General features: G+C 32.4%; 2 protein-coding genes and 1 non-coding gene across 4 annotated transcripts; 1 reads left to right on the forward strand and 2 right to left on the reverse strand.

The window, feature by feature from the left end:
* Window positions 1-391: 391 nt before the first annotated feature.
* LOC137924552 (alpha-glucosidase 2-like) lies at window positions 392-10,689 on the forward strand. Of its 2 annotated transcripts, none has more exons than XM_068767943.1 (2): window positions 392-462; window positions 6,408-10,689. In XM_068767943.1, exon 2 carries the CDS (start codon window positions 6,443-6,445, stop codon window positions 9,641-9,643), a length of 3,201 nt encoding a protein of 1,066 aa, XP_068624044.1. In that variant the 5' UTR covers window positions 392-462; window positions 6,408-6,442; the 3' UTR covers window positions 9,644-10,689. The 2 variants fall into 2 exon arrangements, with proteins under 2 accessions (XP_068624044.1, XP_068624043.1); XM_068767942.1 differs by lacking the exon at window positions 392-462 and adding an exon at window positions 1,068-1,110.
* LOC137924553 (tRNA (adenine(37)-N6)-methyltransferase) lies at window positions 9,652-22,768 on the reverse strand. The gene is made up of 6 exons (XM_068767944.1): window positions 22,642-22,768; window positions 22,481-22,578; window positions 21,335-21,566; window positions 16,433-16,590; window positions 12,208-12,412; window positions 9,652-10,404 (listed from the first exon to the last, which is right to left on the reverse strand). Exons 1-6 carry the CDS (start codon window positions 22,707-22,709, stop codon window positions 9,861-9,863), a joined length of 1,305 nt encoding a protein of 434 aa, XP_068624045.1. The 5' UTR covers window positions 22,710-22,768; the 3' UTR covers window positions 9,652-9,860.
* LOC137924764 (U1 spliceosomal RNA) lies at window positions 16,891-17,053 on the reverse strand. Its single transcript, XR_011107608.1, has one exon. It is a non-coding gene; the product is annotated as a U1 spliceosomal RNA (small nuclear RNA).

The following is a 22,768-nucleotide window of genomic DNA, read 5'->3' on the forward strand; positions in this document are numbered from 1 at the left end:
AATTAAATTTTTAAGTAGGATACGGCAAAATTTAATCACAACTGTATTATGCGAATGGTTTTCAACAAAAAGCCTAAGTGATATTTAATACAGATTACAAATAAATTAACTAACATTTTAAATAAATTCATGTGTACTCAGAACATATACGTATTAATATGACATATATCTTTAAGTTTACCTTATTCAACATTTTTGTTGATAAATAATTGTTTTAACTTAATTAGTTTAGTTATCATGTATTAAGTAGTTATATTTAACATAAACATAACTGCTTTGTTCATTAAGTATTTATCTGTTTGCGTTGTAAATAAAAACATTGCGTCACAGATGCAATATATAACTCAAACTTGTTCAAATTAATTTACGAGAAGCAGTTCACATTTACAATAGACAGTGTGATAATAATATTAAGTCCATTTTTGCTGCGTATATTATGTAACTACTCTTCTAAAATATAAAGTAAGTAAAATGTGTATTAGTTAATAATGGAAAATAGTTTAACAAGAGAAGTAATTCGTTGATAAAGTATTTTTCAAACTATAAGACATGTCTAACAGCAGGAACCACTGGATAGAATATATAGACACAGCTTATTGATTTTCAAAAACTCTAATTTATAAATACATATGTATACACACACATATATATATATATGTGTGTATATATATATATATGTGTATATATATATATATGTCTATATATATATATATTTATATATATAAATAATGTCTGTTTAATCTTACCATTTTCTGAGACGACTTGAAAAAAGTTGATTAGTTTGTTTGTTTTTTAATTACTATAATTTCGTTCTGATTGTATGCGACACCTACGCGTTTTCATAGTTACCAACTACATCCAAAAAGTAATTTCTATTTTTATGCGCGATTCAAATACAGCCACGATTCCAGTTTCCAAATCCAGAAACACAGAATATTTTGTAATTTTTAATATTTTATAATTCATGCTCGTTATTAAAAAGACTATTTTTTGAGTGACAACTCTTAAAATCTAAATTGACGAACTGATGGCAAGTTTTAGTACTATTATTGTTATACTTGCATATCAATTGATAAACACTTAGACTACGCTGAAGTTAATGCTGATCTAGTATGTACTGAAATTATATTTGTTTTTTTTTTATTAATATCTTTTCATATTCCAAAAAGGGCGGACAATATTAAGAACAATTACAGATTTTTTATAATTAAATCAAACAAGCTTAATCAACTGATTTCATCAAATATTTATTTTACGCCCCTTTTCTTTAACTTTACTATCTGTTCGGATACAATATGATTTATAAAAATTTAGTAACGTTTGTGTTTTTATTAACAAATAAACATTGTGAAATCTTTAGAAAAACAATTTATGCAATCGATGTATACTCTTATAAATTACTTGTATTTTGTGTAATTAATATAATACAAGCATAATTTAAAAGATAACTACTGTCATTTTTATAATACCACCATTTTTGCATTAAATACTCAAAATTAGTTGAATATAAACGTGTATAATACCCTTAAACGATTCAAATTATTATAGATTTTAAATATTCATTATAGTGCTTGTAATAACGCTATTAAAAGTCGTTTATCGATAAAAAAAGATTTTTATTTATAAATAATATTTCATTTTGTCTATTTTGAGAATGTATTTTACAAAATCACCAAAATACATCACGAGTTTTAATAATGTAATAACGCAAATTTCCTTGAGAGTTCATTCTTTCATGCTTATAAGACTCCTTAACATGCTTCGCCAATATAAAAAGAAAAATCAAATTGAGAACCACTTTCATCCGCAAAACTCACAGTGGCTTATGGCTCGCCTAGCTTTAAGCACTCATAAACAAACACATATTGATGCAAAACTTTTACATATGTATATATATATATATATATATATATATATATATATATATGTATTTATTGTTAGCAGTAATAACATTCTGCATCATAATTGAAATGAAACTCTGTGAAATACACCTCATGGCTGTTCCATATGGAATGATCATATTGACAACATTACATGGTTACTTATTTATTCGAAAAAATCTTGAAAAGGCTGTCACCTTATAATAGAAGTAACTTGTAGACGCCACAATTAAAATATAAAAACATTCAACAAAGGACAAAGATAAATTCAAAGATCAATTCAATATTAAACATAACTATAGAATTTTATAAAGAATTATACTCAAATTTGTTAACAGCAACTACAAAGATTTTCTGCTATCTCAGTCTGAGGATGAAGATACTGTAAAACTTACATTTGTAAACAAAGTGCTATGTCAAATAAAAAAAAACACAAAGAACCTAGCCCTGATAATATAATAAATGAAGAAATAAAAATTTCTCTACCAACATTTTAGAATCTAAGTTCATACCTAACTACCGCTGCATAAGCCTAAAGCATATCTGAGAAAGTAGAAGAAGAGCAACCTAAAGAACAAGCTAGTTTCAGATCAGACTGTTTCAGTTGAAGTTGAGCCTAGGAGCCTCATCGGACCCGAGTTCACGGAGTAGAAAGGTCCATGAACTTAAATCAATAAATGAGCCAGTTCTCAACCACAGCTACATTTAGAAAACTGAAAGACCAAGATATTGAAAATAAGGCTAATCTAAAATGTACACTCCAACTGCACGGTTTAGTTGAACACTGAATCAGTAGGAAACATTTCAGATCCAAACAGGTGTATGCCATGGCGACCTATATCACCTAAACTCGTCTTTATAAAGAGTTGTCGGAAACTTAGTATGGTACAATTTGAACATATTTAAATGGCACATATCTGATGATTGCTACTAAAAGCAAAATAGCAGATTTTACAATAAACATTGCAAAAACTAGACATGAAAGTCAATTGAATATGTTGACACCTATATATACCTTGGTTAATTAATATAATTTAAAGACAAAAATCATATCTCAAAGTGGGTAGAAGAATAACATATAGACATAAGTAACATCATATGGTACAAATTTAGGTCACTAAAAGAATCCCTCAAGAACAACCAATATCTCATAGCAATAAAAAGTAGAATCTTTAATGTATGTATCCTCCCAATACTCATCTATGGATGATAAACATGGGCATTAACAAACAAACACCTCCATAAACTTAGAGCTTAACCGTCCATGGAAAGATGCCCGCTTAAATTCTCTAAATTAGATAAGAAAATAACATAAGAATTGAGGAAATCAATTAATAAAACAAAATTAATAAGAAGCTGTGATGTAAAAATAATATATAAGCTAAATTGCCATATTTTTCCGTGTTGGGTAGACCCCCTACTTACCTGATATTGATTTCCTGTAAATTTCTAACTGTAGTGAAGTTTAGTGTTAAAAACTTAAAGTAAAAACACATATTAATTTATACATTTATTAATTGAATTTAAATTAAAACTACTCAAAATAAATCTGTTATGTGAAATATACGTAACATTAAATAAACATAAAATAAACTATGAATAAAATAAAATAAGCAATAAGTCAATATTTTTAGTGAGAAGGATGAACCTGATGCTTTAATAATAAATTATCAACATTTGGCGTAAATTTTGTAAAGGTTAATCTTAAATCTCCTCGGCTAATGATGTCCAGTCTGTTTCTTTTTTTCGTTAGGAGATTGGTAACAGCGCTGAACCCCCTTTCCACTAGGTATGACGATGGAAAAGAAATTAAAAATTTCCTCGCTATATTCCATAATACGGGATAAGTGGGTATGTTGTTTTGCAGCCAGAATTGCTGATATCCGTTTTTAAACTGAACCTTAAGTTCTTCGTTCGTACTTAGTTCAGTCAGTTCCTCTTGTATTATAACATTCGTTTCTTCTATGTCACCATATGGATTAGTTATCTACGGTGGTATTACCATAGTCAAAATATCCTCAAACCTAGATTCAAAATCTGAATAAAGGGCATTTAAATGTTGAACGTAAGTTGAAACGTCGTCTTCCTGGCAGCTTGTCTGTGACAAATTGGGGAACTGGGAAAATTCGCCCCGTCCAATATTTTGCTTCATTAGTTTAACTCTGGCAAGAAACGCTGATAAGATGGACTTTGTTTTAATCAAATTTAAACTGCCGCCTTGTAATTGCAAATTAACCATATTAAATTTTGTAAACAAATTTGTTAAGTAGGCTATGTCTGTTTTCCTCTTCATTAAATTTTCTTTTAAAATTTTATGTTTAGTATCCAAAAATTCTAAAATAGTCGCAAAAAGTGTAAAAAATCTTGTCAAACATAAGCCTTTCAACAGCCAGCGTACTTCAGTGTGAAGGAGTTTTTGATGAAAGTGTTGGTCATTTTCTTCACACAACTGCGCAAATAACCGCGTATTCAACGCGTTGCTTCGGATTCGGTTTACTGCATCAATGACTAAATGAAGTGATTCATGCAATCTAACACTCAAATTTTTAACAACTAAATGTTGTCGATGGATGACGCAATGTGTTGCTAACACCCCCGACACATTTTGTTTTAAATAGCTTATAAATCCACGATAACGTCCAACCATAGCAGGTGCTCCATCTGTAGCTACTGATATTATATTTGATAAAGGAATTGCTTTTTCAATGAAGTAATCCTTCAAAACATGAAAAATTGATTCACCTTTAGTGTCGATAATCGAAAGTTCTTGCGAAGAGCAGTTCTTCGTAGATTTCTTGATTCATAATAAAACAAACATATGCCAATAATAATGCTGCATTATCAGGTAAAATAGACTCGACCAGTTGTATAGAGAAATGGGTCGTTTGCAAATAATTGCATAATAAGCTTTCAATATCAGAACTCATTTCATCAATACGTCTTTCAACAGTATTGTTGCTTTAAGGAAATTCTTTTAATGATATCAGATGCAGGTTTGTGTAAAACAGTTTTTAAAACCTCTTCAACGGCTGGCAAAATTAACTTCTCTCCGATAGTATGCGGTTTTCCGGATTTTGCTATAAGTAACGAAATATTGTAAGACGCCCGCAAACCATCATCATTTCTTTGTGACGTCGAAGCGAACATTCTGTCCAGTGTAGGTCTCTTCTGTAGTTTATCTTTGAGTGTTTGAAAGTATTTCAAATCTTTCTCTGTTTTATCAGGGTGGCATCTTCTCAGATGATCTTGTCGTTTAGATGGTTTCATAGCGTCATTGCCCAAAACTTTGTTGCATAAAAGGCACATAGACAATTGTTTGTCCGGCAATGATGGAATGAAGCCAAATTTCAAATAATCAACACTGTACTGTTTACATTTGTTTTTTTTTAATTCGGACATGGCATCAGTCATCTGTGGGCAAAATTAATTTATTTTAATAAGACAGAAAATCCAGCAGCTGTATATTAAAAATATTTTTTGATTTTTCCGAAAACATTCCATAATTCGAACATCTTCTTGCAACAATTAGCTCGAATTACGGAGATTGCACTGTAATTATAATACCGATTGCTAAAACTTTCAAAAAAAAAACTATTGAGGAGTACTCGTGTAATTTTGCATGATTGAATATTAAACTACTAATTACTAAAATCATGATTTAAAACTGAAAATTTAATAAAAAATAATGTACTTACATTTTTTCCAGCACTCTCAAACAAAATAACACTGACTCACTACAATTTGTGTGATATACTATCTGTTTATATTTTTTAAAATATTTTCTTAGCACTTTCCTTTTTAAGATTCAGGAAACGAATAAACGTATTTGTCCCACATTCGTATTTATAGAGTGACGAATTGAACAAGTCAGTGCAAGGTAGCGAAGCTCTGAGACTGCGACTCTCAGGTTTTTACAAGTTCAAAATATATTGCAACCACAAAGCGAATACCAACATCCTACAACTTATATAATTTTATAAACATATATAATAATTTTTTTACTTCATATAAATAATGTAAATGTTTTGATATTATAAGATAGCATGATGTAAGTAAATAGGTACTATCAGTGTGTGTGTTGAGATCCACTATTGTGGACCCCCATTTTCATTTCATAGACCCCCAAATTTTTTTTCGCTCACGGGTCTTTGTCCCTAGGGGTCGATATAGATCACTATGGGAATCACTGAGCTAAACATATAAATAAGAATGCTTTAAGCATCTGAACATGCTCTTGTTTTCTATGGCAATGATCTATGTGCTAGATTGTTATTTATTTAAATAGACTTTTAACAGTTTATTGTGTTTCAAATAAATAAGACACCTTATTTGATGATTAAATTTCATTTGGTCAAAAACTAGTTTTGAAAAAAATTTTTTTTTTTCAAAACTCGTTTTTGATGGTAAAAAGTTTGTAAAGTTCTAATAAAAGAGTTATAGCAATAAAGGAACCTGACATTACTGTGCCTTATTACAAAAAACATGTGTTCTTTGTTTAATAATATTAATACTGATTTTTTGTTTCAGATTAGCTTTTAAATTACAATTTGCTTCTATTGAAAATGGATGAAAAGTATACGACGAAATTTTTAGGAGGCATAGAAGAAATTATAAAAAGGAATGTAGACTACCTTATTTCATACAAGACAGGTGAAAAGGCAAAGCTGTATGTTGTAAACAGTCATGTCTTTAGATATTTTATGTCACCCAATGGAGAGTTTCTAGATTACCCAATACCAAACAATCCAAATGATATAGCAAAGATTACTACAAAGGATGTAGAAGAATATGACAAAAAAATGTTTAAGGAATCTAATTTAAAGGTATTTGAAGACTATTATCTTATTGACATACATAAAGTTCAAGTAAAATTCAATAAGATAAAGGGAACAATAAGCATACTTGATAAGAGGACTAACAAAGAAGTACTAAAGGAATCATATCCTTTGTCATATAATGAGTGTGAATCTATACAAACTCTTCATCAACATACCGATGAGTACTTTTTTGGAGGCGGCATGCAAAATGGAAGATTTACGCACAAAGGAAGTGCGATACATATTATAAACTCCAATAACTGGGTGAACGGCGGTGTTACTTCTCCGTGTCCGTTTTACTGGTCCTCATATGGATATGGAGTTCTAAGAAACACCTGGAAACCTGGTGTCTACGATTTTGGATCTCATTCTAGTGATACTGTAATAACAACACATAGGACTGATCATTTTGATGCATTTTTTGTCATAAACTCCCAACCCCAAGATATCCTTTGCGATTACTATGAAATAACGGGACAGCCGATCTTCATGCCCGAGTACGCTTTTTACGAAGCACATTTAAATGCTTTCAACCGCGATTATTGGGTCAAAGTCACCGCCGACACCTCCGGTGCAATTTTGTTCGAAGATGGTAATTATTACAAAAGTTATAAACCAAATGAAATCGAAGATAAAAAAGGAATTTTAGAATCGTTGAATGGGGAAAAGGAGAACTATCAGTTTTCAGCACGCGCAATGATCGATCGATACAGGCGACATGATATGCCGTTAGGTTGGTTTATACCTAACGATGGTTATGGGGCAGGATATGGACAAACGGATTCTTTAGATGGTGATATTGAGAATTTGAGACAGTTTGTTGAATATGCAAAGCAAAAAGGGGTTGAAGTAGCACTTTGGACCGAATCTAAACTGCACCCAGCCGACCCCACACACCCTAAAAAAGGAGAAAGAGATTTAAGTAAAGAACTTAGTGTAGCTAAAGTTGTTGCGTTGAAATGTGATGTGGCTTGGATTGGAGATGGCTACTCCTTTGGCTTGAATGCAATTGATGATGTAACAAAGATATTTATGTCTGAAACTAATGTGAGGCCATTGATTATAATGGTTGATGGTTGGGCTGGTACTCAACGCTATTCAGGCATTTGGAGTGGTGATCAAACTGGTGGACAGTGGGAGTACATACGCTTCCATATACCAACCTACATTGGGACTGGACTGTCAGGTCAACCTATAGTAGGTTCTGATATGGATGGCATATATGGAGGAAAAGTGAAAGAAGTAAACATTCGTGACTATCAATGGAAAACATTTACACCATTGCAGTTAAATATGGATGGCTGGGGATATATTCAGAAAACACCGTTTAGTTTTGATGATGAGGCTACCAGCATAAATAGAGCTTATTTGAAATTAAAATCAATGTTTCTACCGTACAATTACACCATAAGCCATGATTCAATAGAAGGGTTGCCAATGATAAGAGCAATGTTTCTGGAATTCCCCAAAGAGACTGTCGCTTACACAAAAGATTGCCAATATCAGTTCATGTGGGGACCTTACGTTTTGGTTGCACCAATTTATGAAAATGGTTTTAAGCGCGACGGAGTTTACTTGCCGGATAAAAAACAAATATGGATAGATTATTTCACAGGTGAAAAATTGCGCGGCGGAAATGTTGTTAACAACTTGGACATGCCACTTTGGAAAATTCCAATATTTATCAAAGATGGCGCTATCATACCGATGACCAAGCCCAATAATAATCCGAACGAAATAGACAGAACTGAAAGAATATTCACTCTATATCCAAATAAAGTTTCAAAATTTAATGTTTATGAAGACGATGGGATTACATCAAATTATTTGAAGGGTCAATTTGCGAAAACGGAAATAGTAGTCAGAGGTCCATTATCAAATAACCAAGGAGATTTACATATAAGGATAGAAAAAACTAAAGGAACTTATGATGGTATGATTAAAGGAAAAACTACTTTGCTCCAGATAATGGCTTCACAGGACGTTAGCTACGTGAAAGCAGCAGTCAATGGCGAACCTCTTCAAATACTGAAAGCAAATAGCTATGATGAATTCGAAACATCACAAAACGTATTTTTCTTTAAACAAAATTTTAGTGTTAATCCATACTTGGAAAAATTCAACAGTATCCTACAGTCCGTAATATTAATTAAAATAGGTGAATTGGATGTTACATCAAATCAGATACAATTAAAAATTTCAGATTATGTAAACAATAGTAAAGTATTTGGTGCAAAAGAAGACATTCACAAAGATTTGAATGTGCCAAATGACTTCAGAGTTGATGAGGATAATACAACAGCGACAACTATTACTCTGCATTGGTCATCTGTTAATAAAGCTGTATTTTACGAAATTGAAAGAGATGGTGTTGTTTTCACCAATTTGATAGGAACTAAATATACATTCAATGGCTTTGATTACAATAGTATACATAAATTTAAAATCCGCGCAGGGAATGATGACGGTGTATCTGAATGGAGTGATATTGTAGAAGGAAAGACTAAAGAAAACCCATATAAAAATGTTATCCAAGGCGTAAAAGTTATGTGCAACATTCCATGCCAACCAAGCCAAGAGGTTTGCAATTTAACTGATGGCGATCTAACCTCGATGTGGCATTCTCATTGGTATAAGCCAGTACATAAGTGTGACATTAAAGAAGATTTGAAATTGGTATTTGATTTAGGAAAAGTTTATGATGTAGAAAAAATGGAGTATACACCACGCGACGATGCGGGCAATGGAACATTCACACGCATACAATATAGGATTTCAGTTAATAAAGAATCATGGAGCCCACCATCTAAAATATTCACATTAGAATGTGATTCTTCAGTAAAAACCATACATATAGGAGTAAAACTAAGATATATTGAAGTGAAGGTATTACAAAGTGTAGGCGGTTATGGATCGGGAAAACACATACGATTTTATAAAAAGTAGTTTTAATTGATTATTTAATGAATGCAATATTCCTATTCTATTGTTAAATGCAACAAACTTTACATTTTTTATATGAACTGTATGCCTGATATCAGTACTTTATTGTCTTACTAAAAAGAAAAACACTTATAACTTGTCGATATTTAATTACACTTAAAAAATAAATAAAAATACTCAAAGTAAACAATGCAATTATAGTCACATTCCTCTCCTAATATTATGTTTGTTGCAACTCATCGGCATTTCTCACAGCTATGATGGTGCACAAAGAAGAGGAAGGGTCGAACACACAGCTTATAGATAAATCTTCTAACACGCAACTGTACTCGTGATCAGGATATCTATTTCTGACGTACACAGATCGTGGGTCTTCAGACAGGAGAGCTTCAATATTACTTTTAAAAGACCGAGCCCTTTCTCCAATCAGATCATTGAGTCTATCCAGTGCGTCGTCTGTAAACCGAACTTGATATGCTTGTGTTGGGGGGTTCGATATCCAGGGTGCCACTCTCACACCATATTGAGGGGGGGTAAATCTTTCCTGTCCATCAGGCGCCCCTCTTTCGGTGTCAGGTCTTCTTAGTGGAGATCTGTTTTGGAAGTTTCCGTCCATCATGTCCATACTGGACTGTGAATCGGGCGATGGTGAGATGGGAATCACAAGATTACTGTGCTGATCAGGAGAGATTTCACTATTGTAAGGCGAATATACAGGGCTCTCCGCTTCAATGCCAAGTGGTTGTATTACGCGCGGGCTCAAACTGCAAAAATATACAATTGAAAATATTACATTATGTCAAAATTAGAATAAAAAATTAAATACTAACAAAATAAATAAAATAAAATAATGCCTAAATGTATAGCCTAATAAAATTTATATCCTTAATGGATATTTTTTAATACGTATGTACAAAAAACAATTTTAAATAATAAATAAATAGAAAAAATGTATAATACGCACCCACTCTTCTTCTATATTTCTCATCGAGGAAATCCCCAATGCCAGATATAAAGTATAACAGTTGAAAAGAGTAGCAAAATTTTAACAAATAGTATATTGAAATAAATAACGTTTTTTATCACTGCTTGTTGACAGAAAAGTATCAATTTATTGTTACAATTATCCACTTAGGATTATTTATATAACTTGTACATCCTGAGGAGATTGCCAGAAAAGCCTAATTTGGTAGAAACTACGATAAGTCTAATCTGTCCTATAATGACATCCTTCAACATAAGCTATGAAGGTTCCAAACACGCCGTAATCTGATATGAGCCCACAACTAACTTGAGTTCTTTCATGGTTTCACTTCATTTTAACAATAACTTTTATTATCAAATCTTAAACAATACGGAGTGCGTGATCCTTTCGTCTTGTTAGTCCTTTTGGAGGTGTCCTTAAATAAATTTTAAAAAGTTGTTCTATATGTAGAGTTTATCTTTTGATTAAAATAATTTTGACAACCTTTCGTTAACGCTCCGTTTATATATAATTGTACAGCTTTGTTTATTTTAAAAATATTTTTTAAGGGATAATGATTGCTTAATTTTTTTATTATTGTTATTAACCTAATTTATATCAACTATTATTATTTATCGCAAATAAGAAAAAACCTTCAACAACTATTTCATTAAATCCTTTTTAAATAATTTCTAAATTTATTTCATGATAATTTAGACACATCACTTGGATTATATGACGGTACTCCAATTATGTTACCATACATAATTGCCCACAAAGGAGCTGCTATATTCCAAAAATTATTTTAAAAAAACATCCTAGAGAAAGGTAAGCTTAAATCTTTTTTTTTTAAATGACCCCATTATGCACATAACAATTATTTTATAATATTTAAAAAATATTATTGATTTACAAGTTTTGTTCAATTGATTTCTTAATTCATTACATAATATAGTTGTCCATAAATGAGTAACTAATTTTATGACACCTATTAGTAGGTGTAAAAAGCCTATCTTTATTTCTAGTGTACTTTACCTGTAGTTCTTGTGCTAAAAGTTAGTAACGTACCCAACAGTTAATCCATTGCAGTTTTAAGAAATAAACATGACAAAATGAATGACTAAAGAATTATAAATATTACATTATGGTATTTACATTGCGTACATCAGTTTTCTTTGAAAAATCGGTAATGTTTTAGTAGACATACAAAATATTTTCATATGAAGCAACAGTATTTTTTTCTTCTCTTAAAAACTAAGACTTAAGTAAACAACCAAGTAGAACAAAGCTCACTAACGTAGCTCGAAGTATTACTTGTCTAAAGTGGCAGTAGGCGGGGTATATTGCTCGTGTAACCGACGGCCGTAGATCCAAAAGGTTATCAAGCCGCGACCACGAGGCAGTAAACGCGGGTGTATGCCCACAATAGGTAGACCGACGACATAGCTATGGTTGTGGGAGGTCGCTGGTTACGGGCAGTGCGAACCGGTGGTCGTGGCGATCTTCGTGGGAGGTCTATACCTTTCAGTGGGCGTCTGCAGGCTGACATGATGAGATAGGCAAACTATTTTGCAATGATACTACTACTATTTTGAATTCTTACCTCCTAGGATCGAAATTATCATCTGAAACTTGCAAAGCCGTAAAACTGTCAACAGTATCGCTGATGCCTTCTGTCCGTGGTCGAATTGAGGAAACGGCTGACTCAGCGAACGGCATTGGGCAGTCGTACTGCGGTATGTACGGTTTGATGTCTAGCACAGGTGTCCCATTAACCATATCTACACCATTGAAGTAGACTTTATTCCCTGAAATAAACAATACAAAATGGTGCACTTCGTTGCATGACTACTGCTGCATAGCGGAAGTAGCTATATATTAGTTCCTTTCTTAATAAACGTGTTTACTTCATCATCCTGCGTGTTTCTTTTCGGAGTAAACCCCTCGGGTCACGCTACAGTTAACTAAATGTAAACGTGAAAAGCGCCTCTGTGGAAAGATAACGGAGGCGCAATGAGTTCTTCATATGAAAACAAATAAACAATTAAGTTCTATAATTAGCAAACATTTTAAAAAAATACTCGTTATTATAAAACAAAGTTCTTTTCGTTGTGCATCTAAATACTTTTACGTTTTGAAGCGTTTTAAGGTTTATGATTATTTGAGTATGCTAGTAATATGATTAGAATATTGACAAGGATGTTTAGCCAAAAGCAATTAAATTTAAATAAAAGGTTGATTGAATGAATGTTCCCTGTTGTATTTGTCATAAATTTCACACTACCTGATCTCCATCTCGTATTTTATAAATTTCATAGACATTCTATACATTGTCTAGGCTACGAATAATAGAAACCATATTTCATAAACTGCCTAGACGACCTAGGTATTCTATAGAAAACCTGGAATTTTAAGACTGCCGGTATCATGTAGAATAGTTCCTCTGTTATATAGATAACGTTTGATAGTTTGTCATTTGTTGACGAATTTGCAGTGGTTTATGTACTTTTATATATGGTGTAACAGAAAGGTGTGAAATTTTAGTGTAACTACTTACGTTACTACGTTAAAGTGAACAACTTTGTGGAAATCTGATAAAAAACACTTGGTGTCCTGTATAAAAGTGCTTATCAGCTGATTAATTTAGTAAAGGACTTCTACAATTTTTTTTCGGTTTTTTGAGGAAAGTTGTTCAGTTTTATGGCTATCCATATCTATAAATAATATATCCCCTAAAATATGGCCACACCTTCCTGTAACATCCTGTATCGCAAGATTTTAAGATTTGTAGTACCATAAAAACTATATTTACAAAAGAGTATTTTTCCGTTTATTTTGGCAAAATCACTTTTTATTCTTAGCTTAGCCTTTCTAATTCTTAAAAATTATTCGGAGTATCAACGCAAGTAGCCACTAACTTGTTGCAGTTGGAACTAAAATAACGCTAGATTAATGGCGTAAAATAATCGTAGAGAAGGTAACATTGAAGTTTTCACACGTTTTCATTTCTTGTCCCTTTCTGCGACATGCTAGCCCACGGTCTATAGTTTTCTCTGTCTACAGTTTTACCAAACTTTGCTTTTTTAATTACTTACAGTACACCGTACGTTTCGTTATCTTACCCGAAGTTGTATATCCAATATTCACGCTTAAAATACCAAAAATATTAAACTGTCATAATAAACAAAATAATTGTTGGTTGAATTAATTATTTTTAAAAAGCATACCTATTTATTCGCACAGTTCCATTATCTCATATTTTTGTAATTCACTAGCTTTCTGCCCCGCGGCATAACCTGCGCTAACAAAAATAACAGTATTTCTGTACTATATTTCTTTTTTCAAAAAGAATTCCTTTTTGAATCTATTTTGAATAAATAAATTTTCGTTTTTTTGTCATCATGGATGTTATTATACATATAAACCTTCCTCTCGAATCACTATTTATTAAAAAGAAAAAACCGCATCAAAATCCGTTGCGTAGTTTTAAATATCTAAGTATCCATAGGGACAGACGGCAGAAAGCGACTTTGGTTTTTATACTATGTAGTGATAGTGATCAGATACAAACTTTTTAAAAATAAACGATTCAATTTATACTATTCATTTAACACTAACCTAACCTATTTATATCACAGAACAATTAATACTGGCGTATGGCAGATAGTTATTAATACTGGCAATACTGGTTAGATCAATATGAAAGTTTATTATTTGGATGATAACGCCATCTGTTGTGGTAGATACCAAACTAGCAATTAAAGATAACTACCACCTTGAATTAGTTTCTCTCGCTAGTGCTGGCGCTGTTTTTACTCGAGTGAGCGAGGTTCCAAATGTGGAAGATAACCCTCTATTACGGTAGTGTAATTACTCTATCGTAATCATTTTGATATTAATATATAGTATTATAATTGTATAATTCGGTTATATTATTACTAATATAATTTGCAATAAATCTTAATAAAATATTAAGGCAGATGACATAGGTGATTATCAAGTTATTACATTGTACCCTTATAATTTTTAAGCGATTCATTCGTGGAAATATTTTATTAAATAAATTATTAATAATTATATATCATTTCAGTAACAGCAAAAAGAGACTGATGTGATTTTTAATTGAAATGCCTTTCTATAATAACTTGAAGGGGCAACACACTTTAATTAATTTTTTTTGAGATTTCTAATGCTCTGACGGATAGCAAAAAAACTATTCTATAAGGAATGGAGATTTTTTTTAAATTGACGTAATAGTGCTAATAAATTATAGTTAATGCTGTTAAATTTAAATTATAATTAATATCGCTATTAAATCAGTGCTAACTTTTATAAACTAACGTCGTTCAAAACTCCGACATCTATATACTATCACCAACACTGACTTTTTGTCTAAATTAATGAGAGTTAAAGGAATAGATAGGAATAGAAGGTAACGTGACGGATATAAGAAAAATGAGTGTGAGATATTAAGAGGAAATTAAAAAAAAAAAAAACTAATGTGAATAAATGATTAAGCAAAACTGTCTCTGTGAATCGAAGACCCAAATAGCAGCGTCCATTAATAAAAAAACTGTACTAACCACACGAGTAGCATTACATGTTTTTTTCAGCCATGGAGAGATCAGCTAAAATATTTTGAACTGTTATAGTAACTTGCTGCGAGACTTATTAGCGAATTTAAGATTAAATGCGGTCTTGAATTACTGGGTCTACGCAGACTCCGGTCTTTGCGAGTTTCCAAAAAATCTCCCGATTCTTAGTCACATTGCGGTAGTAAGAACTTAAATATAGATTTCAATCCCGTTGTTTCAAATGCCATCAAAGTATTTTTTGGACGCGACTTACACTGTTGCCCAATTGGCAATTGCAATTCGTTAGGGATCGGGCGGCAGAGCGCAGAAGGCTATTAATGTAAACTCCCTTTTCAGTGACCAAGACTAGAGTGCTTCTTTAGGAATCTATGCTCGGGTCGCTAATTTCTTCTGTATCCCCGGATTGGGAGGCTGCTGCACTCTATGATCTCTAAGGCAGGTGCCGGTGTGTCTTAGTGAATGCTACTCACTACCCTTTTAACATTCAGATTTAAGGTACCCTAGAGGGTCGGTTGGTCGGTTGCTATTGCCTGGCTAAGTTTACTACCGTGGCGGACAGCATTCGCGCTTGGAGAAGATACAGTGGTAGAAATTCCTCTAACGTTTCTATCTAATATGATTTGGTAGTGTCCCCTGTGATAACAAGCCAGCCTTGTCAACGAGTAGGCCGCTGGGTTTTCGAATGGCTGCGGATTATTTCGTACGTCTTTCGTCGCGTTGTCCGGAGACTCGAGCATGTATCTCGGTTTCAGTACGGGGCGGTTTTGAAAGTACCGACAGGGCTTGCTTTGGTAGTGACCGCACCTACAATTAACTGAGCTATCATTGGCAGTTTCAATTTTATATTCCGGTCTTCATTACGTACCACGATGAGCCCATAGTCCTACGCAAGTCAGGTACGTGCGTAGAGCTATATATTCTGTAAACTGTGCAGGGCACTTGATTTGCACTCGCGAAGTAAGAACTTACGTAAGTGAGGGCGGTCTAACAACATCTCTATGTAGTGTCACTTTGACTGTAAATTTTACTCTTGCTTTTTAGTATTGGCAGGCATAAAGGCACCCTTTATTTAAGAATATGCTACGTGATGCGGTGTATTTGATGAGTTTTGTTAATGAAACGCTCATGGGAGCTCCTTTTAGAAGTTAATCTGCATCTGGGTTAAGTAACAAATCAAAATTTCAAATTATGTTGTTATAACAATGTCGCTGAATCAGGTTAAATACACTTTACCTTCAATACTAGATATTTTGACGAGAGACAGTCCAATGGGACACGGTCGGTGTGGTGATCTGGTAGAAAACACGCCTCTTCTTTCCCCTCCTAATCGAGGTGGCGCAACTTTAGCAGGAACGTTACTACTTTCAGTCGCATGAAAATGAAATATTATCCTGAAAACCGATAAGGGGTATTCTGTAGAATAATAAACACAATTTATAAAGAAATTTAAGATTTAATGGTAAGACGAAGAAGATGCTAACTAGACCTACGTTACATATAGGAAAAAAATTAGAATTCTAGTTTTATAATGCATCAACTTTACCTTGTGTGCCTTTCTGTACCGTATCCACGTAATAAAAAACCAAATTTAAAATTTGTAAATTATTCTTCGGGTATTTTTCAGGTTTAAAAGAATGTTCGCTAATTTATCGCGAGTATAGTTAGACGTAAGACGTTTAAGAGTTATAACAAAGGGGACGGCGCGTACGCAGTCCCCACTACCAAAAATTACGCGTCCGAGTTATCCGCATTAGGGATAATCGCAGGGGTCAACCCAACCGCAGTGCAATGGAGGGGCCTCGCCCTGGGGGAACCGCCTTCGTGATCACGGTATCCCCTACGCCAGGTAAGTATGAGTTCCGGATGGCGCGCTGCGAACCTCATTCACTTTGAAAAAATCTTAACACCGCGATTCGGGATTGTTGAAAAATATCGCAAGCGCCATCTATCGCAAGTCATGGAGGTTACTACTACGCTTAGATTGTAAAAACTTCGGAAAAAAAAACTATTTTTTATGAAATACCCCAGTATTACATTCTCTATAGATTATTTCATAAAATTCTTTCAAAATATTTTTTTCATAAAATTCTCAAACCCGCATTCAGGAAAATTCTATAATATCGGTAGTGCCATCTATTGGCCTTAAAATAGCTTAAAGGCTTCCTTGACATTCTACTATCGGCTTCATATGATTTCGTAATCATTTTAATAGTTTAGTTAGTACACCAATACCTCACTTTGCGTCGTGGTTACATTTCAAACAAACACGACGCAAATTGAAATTAAGATTCATAATCAGAAAATAAGAGAGAATTAAGATTTTCTATAGCAAACCAAGTAAAGATCGAAGATAGGTTCCAGGGTTACGAAAATACTACTTTTTAAAAAGAAAATTGAACAAAGTACACATTTGAAAAACAAAAATAATATAAAATTTTATTAAATACATACTTTTGTACAAAAAAAAACATGTTCAATTAAAACAGGATAAACTATTCAATTAATTTATGATAAACAAAATTAAAACTAATCACTGTCTGATGAGTCCATAGTGGCTGTTGTCGAAACTCTGCTTTCTTTCACAAAAAATTGTTTGTCCCAATGTTTACTGAAGAGCTTTTTTTTCAACTTAAAATAAATTTCCTTGTTGCAACTAATATGCGTAGCTACCGCCTAGGACACTTTAAAACTTCTTCCGCTGTCAGGATCGTTTTTTAAAATAATCTCCATAGCTTGGTCAAACACATCGCTTTGGAAATTTGTTTGGAGGTTAAATTTTGTTCTCTTGATTTCTATAGAACGGTAACTGTTATCTTTCTCATTAGCAAATTGCAATTCCAGTTGCAATAGATCTTCATTAGAGAATTCCTGTGCCTGATTAGCAATTCATTTATGTCTGTCTCCTCCATACCTTCAAAATTAGACTCTCTAGCTAAATTAGAAATTTCATGACGAACAGCTGGTGTACCATCAACTTCTGCAGCACTTCAATGAACACATTCAGACCATATTTTGCGCCAAACACCATTCATGCAAGATGGTTTAACCTCCTCCCACGAATCGGAAATCATTTCTGTGGCTTTCATAATTATGAACTTTTTCCAAAATTCTAGCATGGTAGGCTTATCTTGTCCATCGCTCTCAATTAAAATAAGCTTAAATGTTCGTCGAAGGTAATCGTAAAAAATAATCGTAAAAATTAGTTATAGGTTGTTTCGCTGTTGGTGACAAATGGCGGTCGCGGCTCGCGGATTGTTATGCTCTCGATAACAGCACACAATAGCGGTTTGAACAACATTCCGCATTCCGCACTTGGATGCAAGTGAGTTAAGTTGTGATATTCTGCAGTAGAGTGCACATCAGATTCTAGTTTATCTGTTGTTTTTATATTTTAAATTCATATTTATATCCCTGATATGGTAAATAAAAGTAAAATTTGTGAAAATTATAGTGATATTGAAAGTAGTAGCGACGAATTAGAATTTGAAGTTCATTGTGAACATTACAGAAATAACATAGACGCTCTTGGCCGTGATGAAGCAGACAATATTGAACTAAGCCATGAATCCGATTCTAATGATGGTTATATATTTCCTGCTGTACAACGACTTGATTGGGAATTGACTTACAACTACGTACTTGACTTGATTGATTGGGAATTTCCTACAAAACAGCACATCTCAAGAATACACTTATACACCAAATAAGGAGGCCAGGCTCAACAACCACCTACATATTATATGTTCAGGAACCAAGAAATATTGTGTAGTGTGTTCGTATCGAAAAATTCCAGGCAAAAGACAGCAGACCCATTATTTTTGTGATACCTGTCTAGAGAAGCCAAGACTACATATTGGCAATTGCTTCGAGAGGTATCACATTTTGGAAAATTAAAAAATGTAATAATTTTATAATTTTTTTATATACCCTAACATATGTACCCATAAACAATTAAAAAAAAATAACATGCAACAATGACTTTTCTTTCAATGTTTATATCATGAACTTTCATGTGAATATGATCTTTACACTAAAATGGCTTTGAGTTGCTGATAATATGACTCAAAAAAACCTCGAGTGCAAAGGGTTAAATTCTGGCGCAGATTTTTTTGTTTTAGATATGAAAGTTCTGTTAGGTAGACATTTCCAAAATAACCCAGTCTCGTCAACATTATAGACTTGTTTTGAATCATAGCCTCCTTCATAAATTAATGCTTTTAACTGATGGGTAACATTCTGCAGCAGTTATATCAGCGCTAGCTGCTTCGCCTTTAAGAGCAATGCTGTGCAGATTTGCTCGAACCTTGAATCTCTCAAACCAGCCCTGACTAGCTCCAAAAGTTTCATTCTTACTACCACTAGCATTATTGTTGGATACTGCTTTACTTTTTATATCATCAAATAAGCCTTTTGCTTTCTTCTGAATTACCTTTTTACTTAATGGTATTCCCTGCGCAACTTGATTTTCAATCCAAATAGAAAGCAAGGACTCCATTTTAATCATCAAAGCACTCCTTGTACGGGTCATCATTTTAGCATCTAATGATGTTGCAGATTTTGCAGCCTTTCTTATTTTATCCCCATCTCGATCTCTAATAGTTCTGACAGTTGTTGCAGCCAGACCAACAGCCTTTGCTATCTTCACAGCCTTCTCTCCCTTATCAAAGCGTCGCAGAATATCTAATTTTGTCTCCAAGCTGATAGTTTTTTTTTTGGTAATTCTACCAGCAGCGCCCTTTCGCCACATTTGGCTAAAAAAAATTACAAGTGTATGTAAAAAAATAATATAACTCTCTCAATAAATAAATTGGAAAAATATTTACCTTTTATATAACCAGAAACAACACGTAAAAAATTATAAAAATTTATTATTCTCTTTAAAAAAAAACACAACACAGTAAAATTAGCAAAACAAAGTGAAAATAAAACTGTATTAAAATTGCATTGATTTTTAGTTAGAAAGGGAATCCCCGAGTTTTGATGGCATGACGCAATTACAAACAAAAGTGTTGCCATATTTAATAAAAAAAAATTAAAAACTCGAACCCAAAACAACGCAACCTCGAAAGTCTAACGACGCACAGTGAAAATTAGTACTAATTAAGCAGTGACGCAACTTTGAAAAAAACGCAAAACGAAACGACGCAAAGAGAGGTATTGGTGTATAGTATTTATGTAATTATATTTTTATCTTGATTATATTAATTTTATTCACAGTAAATATTAATAAAATTTTAAAGCAAATGACACAGTAACAAAAGCAAATTTGTTTCCCTCAGTCTTGTGTTATATTAAGACAAGGCTTTAAATAATGATTATCAGCAACTGAATGATATTGTTGATCCACATATTTGTTAAGGATCTATGTATACTTTTGAAAAAGCAAATTTCTGATCTATTTATTGTTTAGCTATGGGTTTTAATTTTCCGGTTAGTAATTTCATTAAGATCGGGACATTTGTGGGTTTGATAGTAAACATATAAATTTATCCAATAGTTTCTGGTCATTGAGATCATTTTAAATATTTATTATTTGCTTTGAGTTAAAAATGCAATGGGTAGTAAATTACACATTTTTAAAATTTCTATTATACTATTTTTAAGTGTATACAATTGATATGTCCTGACACTGTTACTTTTGTATTTATTTTTGTTGCTTTTTCTGATTTAAAAAAATATATTGCAAATAATTGCATGCATTGATTAAATAAATCCATCAATTAGAATTTAGGATGTTGACTTAAATCTTCATAAATATATCTACCAGCAAGATTTCTCATATTTCTGTTTTCATATGATATAATAGTATTCAATATTCCTGTAAACAATTTAGACACTTTCTCTTCAACTGTAAAATTCCAAATTCCACAGGTTCAATTGTACAATTATTTATTTTGGTTATATAATAATTATTGTAATTGTATATAGTAATAGTAAAACATTAATTTGCAAATTCCAGACATAATCCTACATGAGAGTTACATTCTTTTGCATTACATGAATTAGTTCATTATGGTGTGTCTGTGGTGTAAATATAAGCTAATTAATGTAAATTATTTATAATCTGGAATATCAATTTTAAATCAAAAACATTTTATTTGCAAAAGTAAATAATAACAAAAAATTAATACTTACCACATGTGTGAGAATTCTTCCAACCCACTCAAAGCATGATCCGGATTGTTAAATATATTTGTGTCAACAACAACAGCACCTCTTACATCAGACAGCATGGATGACTGCCTGGGCACTCCATGTTTATTTTCAAAGGGTGTTTCTATGTATCCCAATGGAATGAATGAAATTGATTTAACATTGTCCGATGTAGATGCTTCTTCTTCATTTTTATTGTTAACCACTGTTGTTGCTGGAATTATGATAAAATATAACTATGAATAAAATTTTATTATAACTATTTACTCATTGTATTGAATGTATTAGCAAAATTTGGCAAAACTAAAACTGGGACTGCAATAATGTTCACTGTGAAAGATATATGAAAATTATATATCATACAAGATATGTTTTTTTTTTATTTTAAGCAATTCCTTGTTTCCTCTTTGCATATGAGAAGTGAGGAACATTCAAATCTATGTTGAACACAGAATTTACAGAGAGAACAAAGTTAATTATAATTTGTTTCCAGATATTTTTTATAGACCACTATCAAAATTTACCTAGTTCCAGCAGAGCCCCTGTAACTAAATTCCTGTTTGTCTGAATAAGGGTAAAGTACAGTGTTAAGCAAGTCTCAACACATTTAATTTACAATAATTTACAAGTTACAGTTAACTTGTTAAAATATAGTATCATTGCATTGATAGATGAAATCATTCATTCATCATTTTCATGGACATCTGCTTATGAAATTGTGAACCACAATTTTTTTTGTCCTACCAACATATAGTTAGATTCCTGAGGGTGTACCACTTTGAGAATTAAAGATGCAGTTATTTATGAATGTTAGTGAAACACAACAAGCTACAGGCAATGCAAATTACAAAAGAATTATAAATCAATGAAACACAAGGTAAGCCCAATGGTAAACATCTGGTATATATGGCAAACCCTTTACTAAGATCGCGAAATGGGTAAATAAATAAATAAATAAACAAAAACAACATAAGAGCAAAAAAAGGCGTTTGCATTGTACCTGTCACAGATACATACAGAACGAATCTACAACTCCTTATGATTAATAAATAAGATAAACAGTGCATTATCTGGTATTGGCTCTGGGCGACGAATAGAGTATGGTATTTTTATATCAATGAACGTTACCTGATGCCGCACAGTTATCACAACGTAATCCGTGAAGAGTTGATTTAATGTTTTTAATTTCTTTTAAATGCTCTTGTTTTAAAGCAGAAATTCGTTGCCTGGAATAAGTAACATCTTGTTATCACGTAAATTTAATTAGAATATTAATTAAATATACTGACCTGAGATTTTTTATCTCAGTTCTTGCTAACATTATTTGATTCATATAATACTCTATATTTTCTGCCATAATTTTTTAAAGAAAATTAAGACACAATGGAGAACGGGATTTCGCTTAATGTAAACAAG

The sequence above is a fragment of the Battus philenor genome, unplaced genomic scaffold (assembly GCF_028537555.1).
Source record: "Battus philenor isolate CCGP_79_NKW_IND1 unplaced genomic scaffold, ilBatPhil1.0.hap1 SCAF_24, whole genome shotgun sequence".
Lineage (NCBI taxonomy): Eukaryota > Metazoa > Arthropoda > Insecta > Lepidoptera > Papilionidae > Battus > Battus philenor.